Raw genomic sequence first — 17320 nt, 5'->3', positions numbered from 1 at the left:
TCAACTCCATAGGGTTGTCGTAGGACAACATGAGGTCCTAATATAAAGGGTTTGGTATGTACCCAGCACATGCCAACTCTTTATTATTTGTAGTACTAATATTAATTAGCTCAAGCTACAGGGCCAGAGAAGACCAGGGAAAGCTTGGATTTTCTGGGCCAAACAGGCATTAAGTCTTGGGTAAATCTGTGCAGTCAGATGCTGCAATGGACAGAGACGTCCCTCTCGAAGGACAGCCAATGATTGCTGACCCCCACTTAGACTTTCCCACGCAAGAGAAAAGCGGCGCCCAGCTGGGGGGCTGCGGAGGGCACTGAACAGCCTGGGCAGAAAAGTGCTTTGAGACTAAGGCCCTTATGAGTAGGGAAGATGTTTCTATGCCTCTTTGTACCTCCCAGGCCAAATGGGTAAAAGAGAAGTTGAAGTTGACAGTTTCTCTGTATAATGATATTAAGGGAACAATTTCTGTTTTTTCCTCTGTAAAACGGACACGAAAATAATATTGTGCCCACCTTGTTCTGAAGAACAGATGAGGGAGGCGATGTATAAAACCTTTGTGTGATGACTGACAGAGGTGGGCCTTGGAGAGTTTTGTTAACTTTCCCATCCCTTCTGGTGTGAATATATCTGTAGCATCTTATTTGGACAGATATCGATCAGGGGAAAAGCAACTGATGATCGAGATGCGTAATGAGATTTTAGAGCAGTGTTTCTTATTCTTTTAGGAATCTCTTCCCCTGAAAGATTCTATACTTTCTTTTAATACACCTACAGATGGTCTCAGCTTACAATGGTTCGACTTAAGATTTTTCGACTTTATGATGGTGTGAAAGCAAAAGGCATTCGGTAGAAACTACTTTGAATTTTGATCTTTCCCCGGGCTAGCGCTGTGCGGTAGATACGCCCCCTTGAGACTGGGTGGGAGCAGCGAACAGAGCTCCCAGGGTCCAGGACAAACATATTTCCCGCTATTTCGGACCCATGCAGTCATCCTGTCTTTCACTTTACAGTATTTCATAAATTACCTGAGCTATCCAGCACTTGTTCTTTTGTTTTTTTTTTTTATATAAAACAGGCTTCGTGCTAGATGGTTTTGCCCAACTGGAGGCTACTGTCAGTGTTCTGAGCACATTTGAGGTCGGCTGGACTCATCCACCATGTTCCGTAGTTAGGTGCATTAAATGCATTTCGACTTGCGATATCTCCAACTCAGGTTGGGTTTGTCGGGATGTAAGCTCGTTGCAAGTCGAGGAAAATCTGTATGTTTATTGTTTCATGTGTTTCATATATATTGTAATCATACATCTGTGTATCTATAATACACAGAGTTATTGTAATTCTGTTTTCGCACATCAGGCTCCCAGTACTGAGGTCATAAGACAGCAAGGTAACGTAATGACCCGGCAGGTTGTGAAGTCAGGGTGGGCTATCCTATTGATACACTTTCATCCACATTTCCATTTATCTCCCGTGTATTTTCAATTCTTCCCACGGACAGCATTTAGCCGGACTTCCCAGGTTAGTGTGAGCGAGCCCGTCCTACCCGTGTCGTGCCCCAGGATCCACCACTAGGGGGAGCCACCGGTCCACCTACAGAAACAGGGGCGCGCTGGGTGCCCGTCAGAGGCCAAGTCCGCAGGTTACCAGTAACATATTTCAGATTTATTAAAAAACACATAGGTAACAAGTCAGGGCTTTGGCTAGGAATGATTTGGAAAAGAACTGAAGGCATTACTCCACATAACATTCACAGTTGTGCCAGAGACAGAGAGCAAGGACGTGTTTTAGAAGCATTTGCGGTGGACAATGGACGGCCCGGCCTCGTCGTATTCCTGTTTGCTGATCCACATCTGCTGGAACGTGGACAGAGAAGCCAGGATGGAGCCCCCGATCCAGACAGAGTACTTGCGCTCCGGAGGGGCGATGATCTGTTGGCCAGGATGAGAAAGAAGGACCGTTAGCATACTAAAACAGGGCCGGGCATTCCCCCAGGGTGCAGACTGGGTGGACCTCGCTGGAGGCCCGTGGACAGCAGGGACGGTCTCAGCTGTCAGACGCCTGGCCCTAACCGCCCCCCCTCCCGACCCCAAGCCAAGGGAGGCGACTAGTGAATGTAGAAACTCTCCAATGAGAGTCTCCGAACTTACTCTACGAGTCTTCTTCCACCTGTTTAAGGCCACTGAGATGCACTGTTTCACACTGGAGGGCTCAGGGTCCCCTGCTGGATGACCATTTCCCTGGAGTAGGTGCCAGTAAGCTGCCCTGGCTGGCTCTCCCTGACTCATGCCAGGGGTCCCGTCTACCCGCAGGAACCCCGAAACATAGCTACAGCTGAGCACTTCCCAATCTCACTCCCGACTTGGATACTTAGGTAGAGACGAATATGGACCCTTGGGCAAAAAGACAAGGTATTTCCGAAACCACGGTGGAAAGGTTTAATTTCTGTGTATCCTCCAAGCTCTGTTTGAACGTTTATTTTTCATACACGTAGCTGATATTCACTGAGCACCTACTATGTGCCTAGCACGATGCTAAGCGTTTTACACGTACTACCTCAAGCCAGTTTAGAGAGTATTGAATTAGTGCCATGTTACACATGGGGAAACAGAGTCTGAGAGAGGTTTACGTAACTGATGTAGGTCACACTGGTTGTGCACCTGTCAGACCCGATATTCAAACCTGGATCTCTTCCAGGTGTGGTTTTGTTTAGCTTCATTTTGTTTTAGAAACAACCTTTCCATTTGGGGGTAATTTTAGCTGAACAGAAAGGTGGTAGGTAAAAGACAGTCCAGAGTTCCTATAACCCCCACCATCCAGTTTCGGTTTTCCCTAAAGTCATCACCCTATGGCCCCAGATTTTTTAACGGGTTTTCTCTCCCCACACGGGAGCCCCACATTCCACATTTGTGTTATTCGAGAAGCCAGGTTTGGGGAAGCAGGACCGGGCCAGCTTTGGCTGCCGCTGCCGTCTGTAGTACACCCCCACCTGGGCAGGCTTTGTCAGTGAGCCCAGAGCTGGTTGCATGTCCCTCCGGCAGGTGTCCAAGGGAGAGGGGGAGACAGCCGATCAGAGGAGCATTCAAGAAACACCAGCCTCAGGAAACAGTCTCTCCTCTTACCACGCAGTCTTTCAGAGCCTGTGATGCAGGCAAAGAGCTCCGCTCTCTTTCTGTTATCTGCAAACCCTCTTCAAAAAAGGACAAGGGAGTGCAAATAACAGAGAAATGTGTTTGAATACTTCTCGCGCGCGCGGGTGTGATCTGCAGGCGGAGTGTCCTCTCTTCTGCTCCCTGGGACATGGGTCAGAGAGTCCCAGCGTGGCTTCTGATTTCAGAGCGGGATAACAGCTTTTGAGAAGTCGCCAGGCACATGTAAGTTGCCTCCAAAGAACCATCTCCTTTTAATCTCTGAGTTCCCACGACTGGGACTCAACACATAACATAAGGGTCTTTGGTAGCTCGGGGACCGAGCTTGGCCATCCTGGAGGGATTCCGTGCTTCTGAGCACCTAGATCAAAAGGAGTGCCAGACAGAGAGCTGAAGATACTGCTCTAATTCTTGGCCACTGAGCTGTGATCACTTTTGGAAAAAGAGTACATGCTATAGAATCTACAGCATTTAGACCTCTTTGGAAACACGTCTGGCTCATCTGATTTTTCATAATGTTCTATGTGTGAGATGCACTAGTTCTGTGATGGGGGAAAATGACACCGTGTCTATTTTTAAGAGATATGATGGGAATCATCTAGATTTACCGTGGGGATCATTTCACAATATATGCAAATATTGAATTATGTTGTACACCTGAAACTAATAGAATGTTACATGTGAGTTACATCTCAAAAGAAAAATGAAGGGATATGCGCACACGGGGAGCTCTGATGAACTTCACTCCTGAAAATAGCTGAGGGACAAGAGTAATTACAGATTAAATTTTGTGCAAAATAATTTAGCTTCTCTGATGAACCGGATTGACTTAAATCCTATAAAGAGCAGAACTTGTGGATGTGGACCTACCGCTTAGCCCTGGAAACCACGAGCACACGTGAGCACGACGTGGCCTCTGAAGGGCCCGTCTCGTCTGGTGATGGAGTTGGTCTCATAGCCTGAAGCATAGCCGTGGCACCTGACCCAGAACCATACCTTGATCTTCATGGTGCTGGGCGCCAGCGCGGTGATCTCCTTCTGCATGCGGTCAGCAATGCCGGGGTACATGGTGGTACCCCCCGAGAGGACGTTGTTAGCATAGAGGTCCTTCCTGATGTCAATGTCACACTTCATGATACTGTTGTAGGTGGTTTCATGGATGCCAGCAGACTCCATCCCTGCAAAGGAGACACGGGCCATGATCCTTGGGTGGTGGGCAAAACCCAGGAAGAGCTGCATGAGGGTCTTACGTTGGACTGAAGCTAGGTAGGCATCGCAGTGTGGGAAACCACCCGTCCTTAGAGTCTCCATGCGCTCCCACCTCTCATCTAGTGAGGAAGCCTCGCTGCGGCACCTCTAGGGGGCAAGGGCTGATTGTTAACAGACTCACCACTATGTGGGATTCAAGTAAGGGCAGAGTCTCAGGCTCCCTGCAGGAGGTCCGGTGCAGAGCTGGTGCCCAGGCATAGCTCAGGACTACCCCAAGCCTGCTCTCTTTGCTCGCACCCCTCAAAGCCAAAGGGCACCGAATCCCAGGGAAGGTGCTTCATCTGATTTGGACAAAGTCTCCTTTCCCTTCAATTTTGATAATAGCTGTTTGGTTGGGGTTGTTGTTTTCTTTTTTCTGAATTTTTAAAAATTTCTGATGTGGGTCTTTGGCAAAGAACCTCCAGGTGGCCCTTCACCTTTTGCGATGCTGGAATGTAATCGTAATAATACCTAATTATTCATTATTAACAATATCTAATAGTTACTGAGTGTTTGTTTCGGCCAGGCGTTGGGCTACGTGTCCCACACCGTACTTCTTACAGCCACCCTGTGATACAGGTACCATCACAGCCCTCATTTTATACATGAGGACATGGAGGCTTGGGGACATTGAGTGACCTTCCCGAGATCATGACAGGAGAACTGAGACCCAAGCCTGGGCTCATCCCTCCCAGAGCCCACCCTCTGTAAACAACTATGCTAACCTTTGTCCAAGGTCAATGCTAATGTTTTAACGTTTTCCTCTCCCTCCAACCCTTCACTCCTCCCAAAGTCTCAGCATTCAGCACATTCTTCCCATCCATCGATGGCTCCACTGTGTCCTCAGCACAGGCAATATCTGATTTTTTCATCATACTCCCCACGCCAAGGATGCTTTTGGCTTGACTCCAGCATAGACCATGTTTGCTTAGAAAGAAAACTCCTTTCCTGACGTCCTTCTGCTCTCCCTAGAAATCGGACACTCTTTCCCTTGCCCTGGTTTAGAAATGCATTTGGTCTTGTGGCCCCTGGCCCAGGTCCCCACATGCAGAAGGGTGCTGAGAGCCAGGGGCTGGCTGGATTCGGGGGGCTAGAGTGCTCCCCCCCCGCCCAAGGACAGGACATTGAAGCCTACCGATGAAGGAGGGCTGGAACAGGGTCTCCGGGCAGCGGAAGCGCTCGTTCCCGATGGTGATCACCTGCCCATCAGGTAGCTCGTAGCTTTTCTCAAGGGAGGAAGACGATGCAGCTGTGGCCATCTCGTTTTCAAAGTCCAGAGCCACGTAGCAGAGCTTCTCCTTGATGTCCCGGACGATCTCACGCTCAGCTGTCAAGACACAAACATAAGGGTTTGTGCAGGTGGTGAAAATCCACCCACCTTACTTGGGTCTCTCCTCCAAGAAGGGTTCCTTCAAAAACATGTGTAAATTCGATATCCTGCAACCCCAAATCCATAATGGCAATTAAACTCTAGGTCCTCGAGGGAGCCACTTCTGTCCGTAGCAGAGAGGTAGGCTCCTCGAAAATACGGTCTGGAAAATGCATGACAGGAAGAAAAGGAGCTAGCTAAAGGCACAGAGCAGGGCATCCTTCTATACGTTACATTTGGGATTTTTTTTTTTTTTTCAGGATTAACTATTCACTCTCTGTTACAATTGTCTTATAGTAGTTTGTTACATTGGATTTTCAGTTGACCAGGAAGTCTTATGCTTTGGGGCCCCTACAGTTTTCAAAAAGCTCCAGACACCCATGTTGCCTGGCCCGGGTAGGTCCCAGTTCACACCGCTGGCATATTCATCACCTTCCAGAAGGAGGCAGGCCCTGGCTCAGGACCGGTCCTGACCCGGGAGGCTCAGTGATGCATAGTGAAAGAGGTGTGGAAGAAGCAGGCAAGCAGTACCTTTCAGACTCCTGCACTCTGAACTTCTAAGCTATTGGTTGCACCTGGCCCCTGGGGCCTTTTGGAAATTTTCTGGGGTTCTTTTGTGGCGAGCAGAAGAGGAATGTAGGAACGAATTCAACTCCTTACCCCAGAAAGAAATTTAACACCCACAAGAGCTCAAGCTCAGAGTCTAATAAACCTCAGGCATGTCCAGACATGGAAACGTGTGGACAACACCAGCTCGATGGGGGGGCAGGGCAGGCAGCCAGGGCCATGGGCGCTGAGGACGCCCTAACGTGTCAGCACCTGCTGAGGTCACCTCTTGCAGATACGGCCGGGGCGGCACCAGCTTGGAGGCCAAAGACACGTGTGAACAGCTTCCTGCTGGGTTGGCCTTCAAACTAGCTAACAATTATGGACTTACTGACTTACAAATGTGGAATTACTCAGTGCTAGGAATTCCATGTGCTTGGTGTCATTCAATACGACAATCATGTGAGGGGTGACCCCCCCCCATTCTACAGATGGTTTGGTGAGGTTGGGTCACCCCACTGGCGAGGGGCAGGACCGGGCCCCGGGCCCTTCCCTGGTGTCTCCAAGAGCGCCAACCATCACTTTGAGCCAAAAAGGCCGTGCTTTGTTGTGGGCCTTGGAGTCAGGCCTTGCCACCCGCACGGGCCCCTCCCATTGTTTCCCCGGACGGTCACCAGGGTCCTGCACGGCGCTGTGAAGGAGACGCGGGCCCTTCACCCCCGGCCCTCCCTCCCACCCGTCTCACCGGTGGTCACGAAGGAGTAGCCGCGTTCAGTCAGGATCTTCATGAGGTAGTCGGTGAGGTCGCGGCCGGCCAGGTCCAGACGCATGATGGCGTGGGGCAGGGCGTAGCCCTCGTAGATGGGCACGTTGTGGGTGACGCCGTCCCCGGAGTCCAGCACGATGCCTGGGGGACAAACGGGCGCGATGAAAGGGAGCGCGGCAGCAGGTGCGCGGGCCCTGGCTGGCCGAGCGGCAGGGGAGTTTCTGAGCCTCTGATTTGAAAGAGAAGAGAGAGAGCCTGTGAGAGCGTAGAAGAGGCAGGACAGCGCTTGGGGAAGACAGAGAAAGAGGAGAAAGAGAGAGAAAAAAAGGCCTGCTGGAAATAGGAGCTCGAGAGCTTATTTTTCAGGGTGGGCTGGGATCAGGCTTGTCAGTTCTAGCTACCCCCCCAGTCCGTCCAAACGCCACGTTTACAGCCATTACAACCAAACCCCGTCATGGACGGTGCACCCAACCTGGGCTCCCACCTACCGGTCGTGCGTCCAGAGGCGTAGAGGGACAGCACTGCCTGGATAGCCACATACATAGCCGGGACGTTGAAAGTCTCAAACATAATCTGCAAAGCAAGCCAAAGCGCTAAGTTGGTGACGCTGCTGCCAGTCTCGGCCAGGATGGTCAAGAGAGCGCCCCCTGCAGGTGGGCTCAGAATACAGACGCGCCCGCCGGGCTCGGGGCAGAGGACGCTGTGCCCTGAGGGTGCAGGGAAGGGAGGGGGCGCGGTGCACACATGACGGGTGGGGGTATGCAGCTGACCCCTGTGGGCCTCCTCCCTGGTCGCTCAACTGTAAACGGAGGGGTCTGGACTAGGCGAGCTCCCAGTGTGAGCAGCCTAGGACCTGTTCATGATATCAAAGCCAAAAGACAAAGAGAAGATGACATTCAGGTTCGGACTTCTCTGGTCTTACAGAAGGAGACCTTTGACCAGAAGCTCAGACCGGTTGGGAAAGAGCCCATTTCTGTGATTCGCCTGAGGTTCCTGTTCATCTGTTCCATTTTTTTCATGTAGTTGCTGAGTCAATGTCAGCCGTAGAATCCAAGGCCACTTTGGCTGCAGTGGAAGGGACCTTGATCCTGGAAGATGAGAAATGCCTGCTTGGTAGCAGAGGGCCCTATATGAACACCAGTGCCTCAGCTCACACAGTCTGGGGACAAGACCGGAGCCACCGCAGGTCACTTGTGAGAAGGCCACGCACCCAGAGATGCCCACGGGCCTCCACTTCTCCATCCACCAAACCCTGCCTGGTCTATCCACCAGAATGTCTGACACCGTTTGCTACACCTCCGTGCTTCCCAACTGCTTTTCTGCCCCCACACCATTCCCAGGAACAAGAACGCCCATCAGAAACGACATCGCTCACCACGTGGTGGGACACCCAGGCGCACAGAGGTCCCCCTGCAGAGGCTGACCGCGCCGTGTGTTGATGTAAGCATGCCAATCAAGAGCTCTTCTGAGGAAAAGGCCCTGCAGTATTTACATTTATTGATCCCAGAGATCCAAGGTCAATTGCAGCCTCTGCCGCTTCTAGCTGTCTGACCTGGGGACACTCATCTCGTGCATGCGATCCTTGAATTGTTCATTTGTGTAATCAGATATATCATTGTATACTCATTTATAGAATATAACCTGCTTCACGTGGTTCAGATTTAAAGAGACAAGGCACGTAAACCACTTAACCCAGAGCTTCACCCTAGCAAGCACTAAGCTGACATGGGATGTTTTTATATGATAGTTCATCCAAACTGGAAGGCTTGTCTGGCTGGTGAAATGGATGATCTCCTACTGGAACGTCTTTGAGCTTCAGACAAGTCACAATGATGACAGTAAAAACTATTATTTGTGAAACGTTTATTATATCAGGCACTGCAAAACACGCTTGACATTTTGCCTCATTGATCTTCACATCAACACTTTGAAAAAATAATAGTACTAGTCTTATTCCCGACACATAGACAAGGAAACCAGGAATCCAAGAAATTAAGTGGATTCGTTAAGCTCACGTAGCTGAGAAGCGACAGATCCCTGGCTGTGTGTGACCCCGCATTTTGAAATGATTTCTCCTTAGAAGTTGTTAACTTAACACATCCAACCTTTCCCATTACATATTCTAATTTCCTATTGCTTTTGGAGTCGAGGGGCAGTTCCCCCGGTAAGGATCTGAGTACCATCAAGATGTTTCTGTCCTTGGGAATCCCCAAGTTCCTGGAAAATTGTTGGTCTGCGAGTGGGCTGTCGGGGTGGGCCTCCTCTCTGCTGCCCTGTCCCATCCCTTTCAAATAGGACTCTCCCCAAGCCCCAGAGTGCTGGATCCTGGAGTGGCTATTTACCTGGGTCATTTTCTCCCGGTTCGCCTTGGGGTTCAGGGGCGCCTCAGTGAGCAGAGTTGGATGCTCTTCAGGGGCAACGCGAAGCTCATTGTAGAAAGAGTGGTGCCAGATCTAGTGGGGGACCGGGGAGAAACACAATGAGGTGATGTTGTGGAGGGCTGCGGACCCCCAGAAGGAGCTAGCTGAAACTAGGACCAAACTGCATGTTACAAGCCCTCACGAAACATCCACATTTCTACTGGCCTGGGGACTGAAACTCAAAGACTAGGGGTAACTTACCCAAGGATTCACATCAAGGAAGTGACTCAGCGAAAACCCAAACCGAGGTCAGTGGGGCAGGATGGCTTAGCGGTTGAGGGCACGGGGTCTAGCATCAAATCTGGGTTCAAATCCCAGCTCAACCACTTCTTGGTTGTGCAAGCTAAGGCACATTTTAATCCTTCCCAGCTCACCTCACATGGGTAGTATGAAAATAACTAGTATGTCTTGGCGAGAACCCTAGAGTTACTATTTACTCCAGCACCTGGCCCAGAATAAATATTATTATTATTAATCAACCGTACCTTTGTTTAAAGTAATCTCTACGCCCAGTGTGGAGTTTGAACTCACAGCCCCAAGATCAGGAGCCTCATGCTCTTCAGACTGAACCAGCCGGGTGCCAACTGTATCTTTACCCCTTCTACCACTTTAGTTAATATTCATGGGAAAATGATTTAGTTTAGCAAGTAAAGGGACAAATGAGTGAATGAATGAATAGATGAATGAAACTGACCTGAAAATCTAGTTACCATTTTTAATACTTTTTGGGAAATTTCCCTCTGTAACCCATGCTAAGAAGACAGGTGTCCCTGTCTCCACCTCCGCCCCTCCGTCCCCTCGCTACTCTCCAGGGCTGGGAGAAGCCTGCCTTCACGGGCACGCTCCAGACCTTCCGTTCGTGGGCAGGTATTTGGCCTTCAGGTGTTTTGAAAATAGCCTGTGCCTATTGATAGCGCAGCCGTATGATGCACTTTGGACACGAGTGTGTTTGCTTCATGGCTGAGCATCCTCTTTAAGCATCAATGCCAAAAAGAACAGACCATTGTAAAAAGGGCCAAATTAATTATTTTTAAGGGCCTGAAAAGTCTCCGTTAGCACTAGGAATATTAGGTTCATCCAGAACTGCAACAAACAAAACAAAACAAAACAAGAACTGCTTGCAAAAGTTTTTATAAATCCACAAAAGCCAGATTGACTTTAAAGATTCTTTATCTTGTTCCAGTTTCTTTGGTTTTGAAGTTGTGGTTTCTAAAAAGGAAAGAAGGCTCTTGAATGTTGTACTCCTTTGATGGAATAAAAGTAGCAGAGTGCTCAAGAAATTCTGCCAGTCATACTATATACTGTGGTTACCCCGAAATGTCACACTGAGAAAACAACCAACCCCTCCCCGCCCCCCCGCTGGCAAACCTCTCTCCCAACCCCCTCTCTCGCCTCTCTCTCTCCAGAAGACACTCTAAATTTCAGCTTTAGAAATGACAAAATTCTTTATTCATCCCAATTCTCTAGGTGCATGCATGCTGAGATGCTGCCAGCCTCATGGAGAAACTCTTAAAGAGTATTTCCTACTTAGCTATTAATACCTTCTCCTCTGTGCAAATTGTAGCTTTAACCAAATCCGGCATCTCAGACAAAGCAAACCTAGTAAAATGCTGTTGAAGAGAAGTAGAGTCCTTGGCATTATTACTGATAAATTCTAGCAATACTATTTTCTCTTAAACTGGTGAGACTGTGTGTGTGAGTGTGTGTGTGTGAGTGTGTGTGTGTGTGTGTGTGTGTGTGTGTGTGTAGGGAGCTGACAAATAAAAGTCCAGATATTGTGGTTCTAATATTTTGCTACATTAAAAAAATTAATGTCATTTTCTCATTAGCCTGTCTGCTTTTTCTCCAATCACTTGTGTTTCTACGATGCCTAATAACAAACATTAAAATCCTAGGATTTGGGGCGCCTGGGTGGCTCAGTCGGTTAAGTATCTGACTCTTGATTTCAGCTCAGTTCATGATCTCGGGGTGGTGAGATCGAGCCCTGCACTGGGCTCCGCCGCACTGGGTGTGGAGCCTGCTTAAGATTCTCTCTCTCCCCCTGCCCCTCCTCCCCTCCCCACCCTCATTTGCTCCCCACCAATCTAAAAAAAAAAAAAAAAAAGCCCTAGGATTTAACTCTTCCCACAAGCTCTATTTATATGAAATTGGGAGATAAAGCATTCACTTAATGCGACACAGAGAGGTACTTTCTAAAATATTTAAAAATTTTTGTCAGTTCCTTGTGCTTCAGTATACTGGGGAACATTCAGGAATGTACCAAATCATGGGTCCCGCTTCTATAGTGAAAACTAAAACACTTAAAAAAAAAAAAATGTTCGGGGTGATTAGTGAAAAGCTTTGCAGCATGGGTGGGGCAGAGGTGGCCCGGCTCCTCTCCTCCCCTGGGAGGCACAGCCTTTTTGCTGCTGGTGAGCAAGGGGGGTGGGGGTGGGTTAATTCTCCTGGCTGCTGGCCCTGGGAGGGTAATCCAGTTGACTGAGCCAACAGACTATTAATTCCCACCCCTGGCAAAGGGCTACTGTTCTCATCTGCAAAACAGTCTCCCTCTAACTAGTTTATAAACCCTGTTAGGCAAGGGATTTTTTTATTTTTTTTAGAAGCATTTCGGGATTTTTTTTTTTTTTTCAACAGTAGCAAGATGTTTTGAACCAGGCCACGGAAAATTACGCATCCCAAAGGCTCAACCTACAGAGAAGCTCCCGGTACCTTTTCCATGTCGTCCCAGTTGGTGATGATGCCATGTTCTATCGGGTACTTCAAGGTCAGGATTCCCCTTTTGCTTTGTGCTTCGTCACCCACGTAGCTGTCTTTTTGTCCCATTCCCACCATCACTCCCTACAAAGATTCAACACAGCCCGAGTCAGCCGCCCCCAGAACTTACGAACCGACTATGATCCAATCACAAAGAGTTAAATCATTGCAATAGGAAGTTCCTCTTTTGGTGCCAGCCGCTTGACATTCTGTCTTATGGTCACTATGCTCTTAAACAACGTCGTGCCTCCGTTGATGGGCAACAGGCGTGAATCGGTCTCTAAATAGCAGAGGGCCCCGTGGGTAAAGCAACTTTACATTGTATTTTTTTATCTGCTCTGTTTCTTACTGAGCTCTGTTAGGGCGGAGGTTGTCCTTGTCTTGTTCACCATATTTATCACTCAATAAGTACTTGTTAAATGAATGCATGAAATTTTACATATACGTTAAATGGCACTTTGCCTCTTACAAATCCTTGAAACTATACTGTTAAAGTTGTCACCCACCCAAGAGATGTGAATATTTTCTAAGCACTATATAAGCAAGTGACCATTCAGTGCTTGATTTCTAATAAATAACTCCATACCAATCAACATTAAGACATTTGCCTAGTCAGAAGTATGTTTTTAATCATTAAAGTGAAGCTTAGAAAAAGCAACACGAGAAAGGAAATTCTCATTGTTGGGATTTTAAACAGCACCGGAGTGACTTTCGGAATTGCAAAGCAATCGTGGTTACTAGAGAGCCATAAATAGTGGTTTGTGCAAAGTATCTCCATTGCACACAGCTCAACAAAGAGACTGAGTTCAGATTTCATTCATTGGAAGAGGCTATTATTTACTCTTATGACTATATGCCAAACTGAGAGCCATAAATAGCAATCAGATAGATAGGCTCAATGAGCAACTACGTAGCTGATGCGAAGGAGAATTTCTAAGGTGAAATTCTCCCGTTTTTACCATGTGGCTGCCCCCAACGTTTTGTGTATAATTGTGTAAAATTACTATGTGGCTGTCCCCTCTGTCACTGACCCCTAAAATATGTGAAATTACATTTGGTAGCAATGCCTCCTTCCATCTAATCTCAAGATCTTTGAGAGTGAGTGATCTAGGCATTTATTTTAATTTCTTTCCAAAGAGTGGCTGTGGCATGCGTTACTAGGTAACTCACGGTATTTCTGATGATGATGATGATCGTATTGGGACAAAAAGGAATTGTGAGAAAGGGTTAACTTTACGTCTGATAGACACCCACCAGATAAGCTGTCTACATGGTGTAGGAAATTCATACTTATTCCTAGACATCGATCATCAGAGGTATGTTTATAACAAGGTTACATAATTTCTGGGCAGACAGCAAGAGACGGTCTGTGGATACCCACGGACACACAGACATAGAGGGACCTAATCTACAGCCTCGTTTCTCTCTATTCCAATCAGAATTTTTTTACTGAATACATTTGATGTGCAACATTGTGTGAGTTTAAGGTGCACAGCCGTTATCTTGATACATTAGTACATTTCACTGTTGTCATGTGATTGTCAATGTAGCAATATGTATTGCGTTAGGTAATTATGGTATGATATTGCTCACCTGATGTCTGGGGCGTCCCACGATGGATGGGAAAACAGCCCTGGGCGCATCGTCCCCAGCAAAGCCAGCCTTACAGAGCCCAGAGCCATTGTCACACACCAGGGCAGTGCTGTCCTCTTCTTCACACATTTTGATGGAGCTGCTTCACAGGGTCCTAGGGGAACAGGGACGAAGCCCACGCAGCTATCATCCCACAATTTTGGCGCTTGACTGACCACTCCTTCTCTGTACTCCTAGAGCGCACACCACAGGCCCTTATCACAGCATTTATTTCAAAGTAAGTAGCCTGAAAGCTCTTTACAAGCCACAGCTCAGAAGTCCATGTTCATAACTGGCCTCCAACACAGTGGCTGGCCCATCATCTGAGAAGCACTTTAAACAATGACCAAGCAAGGGGCGCCTGGGTGGCTCAGTCGGTTAAGCATCATCAGCCTTCGGCTCAGGTCGTGATCTCGGGATCCTGGTATTGACCCCACGTTGGGCTCCCTGTTCAGCGGGGAGTCTCCATCTCCCTCTCCCTCTGCCCCTCCACCTGCTCGTGTTCTCTCTCTCTCTCTCTCTCTCTCAAATGAATAAATAAAATCTTAAAAAAAAAAAAAAAAGAATGACCAAGCAAGTGAATGAATGAGCAACTGTAGAGCACAGATGGGAATATCAGACTAGGAGACCAGATCTTCATGGAGACAAGTCATTTGTCATATGTTAAAGAAGTTTCTGGCATTTGCTGTCTGTATCAACCCAAACACATTTTTCTAGATAGGTTATCACGTTTAAATATTTTCTTAACAGGGCAGACTTTGAAGGACAGGCAGCATGGGAAAATTTGGAAATGTTGAGATGTTGAAATGTTTAATGTAAAGCGTTGAGAACTCTCTTCTGGGACCTGAGAACTGTTATTTTATGTTTGGAAAACCATTAGAGCCATTTGAAACTTTCTAAGAAGGTGCTTTAAATTTTAGGGGCCGCCGTTATTCTCCATTAATAAAAATCACAGCTAACCTAAGCATCCCAGTGAGGGAGAGTCTAATAAATTGCACATCAGGTAGTAGAATACCTTGCTGCCATTAGAAAAGATAAAGGATAGGGAAAAGTATATTCCATGTAAGAATAAGAGATTAGAGAAAATAACATCGTATGAGTCTATTTAAAAATGTATTTTTATGCATTGAAAAAAGATTAATTATATTTACCAAGACATTGATGGGTATTATTTTGAAGCGGTGGGTTTTGTAAGTGTTTTTAATGATCTTTCCTGGGTCCTGTCATGGTTTCTAAATTGACCATGTATTCTTTTAGTAATAAAACAATATTTTTAATATTCTACTCTTACGCTTGGATCCTATCACCAAATTTGAAAGGTTGGAGCAAAAGTAGCAACTTTATAGATTTGGGAAATCGCAGGTTTGTTAGAGAGACCGTTTTCATTCACCGCCCTCATTTTTATTAATGAGAAAACCCAGAGGAAGTATTTTGCTCAAGGGCACGCAGGGCGGTTGGAAGGGAGTTGAATCAGAGGTCAGGTCCCTTTGGCTACCTCCTTGACTTTCAGTTTAGATTCCCTTGCATTTTTCCAAGCAGAATTAGGTGGAAATATCTCGTAAAGAGAGGGACACCCAGAGTTCTCTGCTCGACTTCGAGATTTTTAAGATTTCAAGCTGAGGAAGATTCTTCTAAGTTGGTGAACTCCCTGCACACCCAGACCCAGATATAAAAGGCAATTCCTTTAAGGAAATTTCTGGGGTGTGAGGAAAAAAAAAATGCTTTTGCAGTTGGAGTTCTTCCAGATCATTCCCAGGAAATCAGTGTTGTATCTTTCCAATTGCCGTGTAACCCTTTGCAAAGAGCATGAACCTCAACTGAGACCATGCATTTTAAAATCTGGGACGGGTGCTCTTCTCCGCAATTGACAAACAAGGAAATCAAGACTCAAGGAATTGAAGTGACTTGTCCAAGATTCCAACACTGGTAAAGGTAGGACCACGGAGATGACAGAGCGTGATGATTAGGGGCTTGTGCTCTGCAGTCAGACTGCCTGGGTTTGAGTCTGGACTCCAATCCCTTCGAAGCCGGGTGACTTAGTAAAGTATTTAAATCTCTAAATCACAGTTTCCTTCTCTGTAAGACAGCAAGAAAATCAGTACATGCTACATGGAGTTCTTATGATGGGGGGTTAGATTTTTTTTTTTAAAAAGCATGGAAAATAAATTGTGGTGGCATACACACTATGAGTTCTCGATAAATTTTAAAGTTATGATGATTGGTATCAGTATATAATTACCCTCGGTATCCACACCTTTGTATTTCTAGTCTTTGCTTTCTTTCCAAGCATAGTGTGGAGATGCTTGACCTCTGGATTCCACTCGTGAGAATGCTCTTTCCATCCCCACCCACCTCTTCCCTTCCCAGACACCGGATTCCGTTGGGCATTCGTGTGATCTGGCTTCCGTCCTTGCAGAATAAGAAGCTGGAGGAGAAGTGAGAAATGCAGAGGAGACGAGACAAAACAGGCAGTAAGAGTTGGAGGCATGTATGAGATGCAGCCGGCTCCAAGCGGCAGGCTGTCTGTGGATGTGCTAAGCAGACTTTCCAAACCAAAAGAGTTGAAAACAGGATGAATTATTTGGAAATAGGACAGACACTCTGAAAATGTGACGAGACGATCACCATGAGTGCACATGTCCTTACTAACTCTCTTCTTGGCCAGGAGGGCTTGAGGGGGGTGGGGAGTGTCTGAATATACTGCAGAAAAGAGAGGCTGACCCTCAGCATCAGCAAGCATGCAGAAAAAAACATCTCAAAATTCAGTAAATTCAGTTTTTATTTGGCAAAAAAAAATGTCCAGAAGGGATTTTCTAATCTCTCGGATGAGCACTGTCATTAGAGAAGAAGTCTCTGTGTTCCCAGAAGGAAGTTGGCTCAGTGATTTACAACTCTTATCTATAACCTGAATGAGCAGCTCGGTTTGGAGGTTTGGAGCAAAGCATTTCCTAATTAGGTAAAACACACTCGAGTGTCTGCTTTTGGAACTGCCCCCTGGTCAGGGGGGTTGCTCCAACTGCCTCCAGTGCATCTTGTGCCAAAAATGAGTAGTTAGTGGCGGGGCGGGGGAGGGGGGTGGGGGGTTGGGGAGAACACTACAGTTCCCAGCTCATCCATCTTGAAAAGCAAACCATATTTAGTCATGGATCACAAAATGGAAGGAAAATCTCAGCGTGAAAACTCCAGTCTGGGCTGAAGCAAGCCAAACCCTGATTTACAGCGAAGTTGAAGCTCAGCCTGGGGCGGCAGGGCTGGCTCCGCAGTCCTGCCCGCTTCACCAGGGTGAGAGAAATGCAAACCAGACTTCCCATAGGCTGAGATGCGAGAGCAGTTGTCAGATGCACGCCCTGCTCCCTCCCTCTTTATTCACAGAGAAAGATGCAGTGGGTTTCCTGCAGCACTCTGTGACAAATGACCAGGGAACCGTGCGATGCACATC

The 17320-nt window shown here is 47.3% G+C and overlaps 1 protein-coding gene across 1 annotated transcript; it reads right to left on the bottom strand.

Moving 5' to 3' along the window:
- Window positions 1–1640: 1640 nt before the first annotated feature.
- On the bottom strand, window positions 1641–13971 carry ACTA2 (actin alpha 2, smooth muscle). Its single transcript, XM_028104520.2, has 8 exons — window positions 13843–13971; window positions 12205–12333; window positions 9418–9528; window positions 7564–7648; window positions 7055–7216; window positions 5530–5721; window positions 4143–4324; window positions 1641–1928 (listed from the first exon to the last, which is right to left on the bottom strand). The coding sequence occupies exons 1-8, from the start codon at window positions 13969–13971 to the stop codon at window positions 1785–1787; spliced, it is 1134 nt and encodes a 377-aa protein (XP_027960321.1). The 3' UTR covers window positions 1641–1784.
- Between the last annotated feature and the right edge of the window lie 3349 nt (window positions 13972–17320).

This window comes from Eumetopias jubatus, unplaced genomic scaffold (genome assembly GCF_037043125.1).
Source record: "Eumetopias jubatus isolate StellerSeaLion01/CBP00866 unplaced genomic scaffold, mEumJub1_p1.0 scaffold_17, whole genome shotgun sequence".
NCBI classification, from domain to species: domain Eukaryota; kingdom Metazoa; phylum Chordata; class Mammalia; order Carnivora; family Otariidae; genus Eumetopias; species Eumetopias jubatus.
This window is presented reverse-complemented; position numbering and strand designations above follow the sequence as displayed.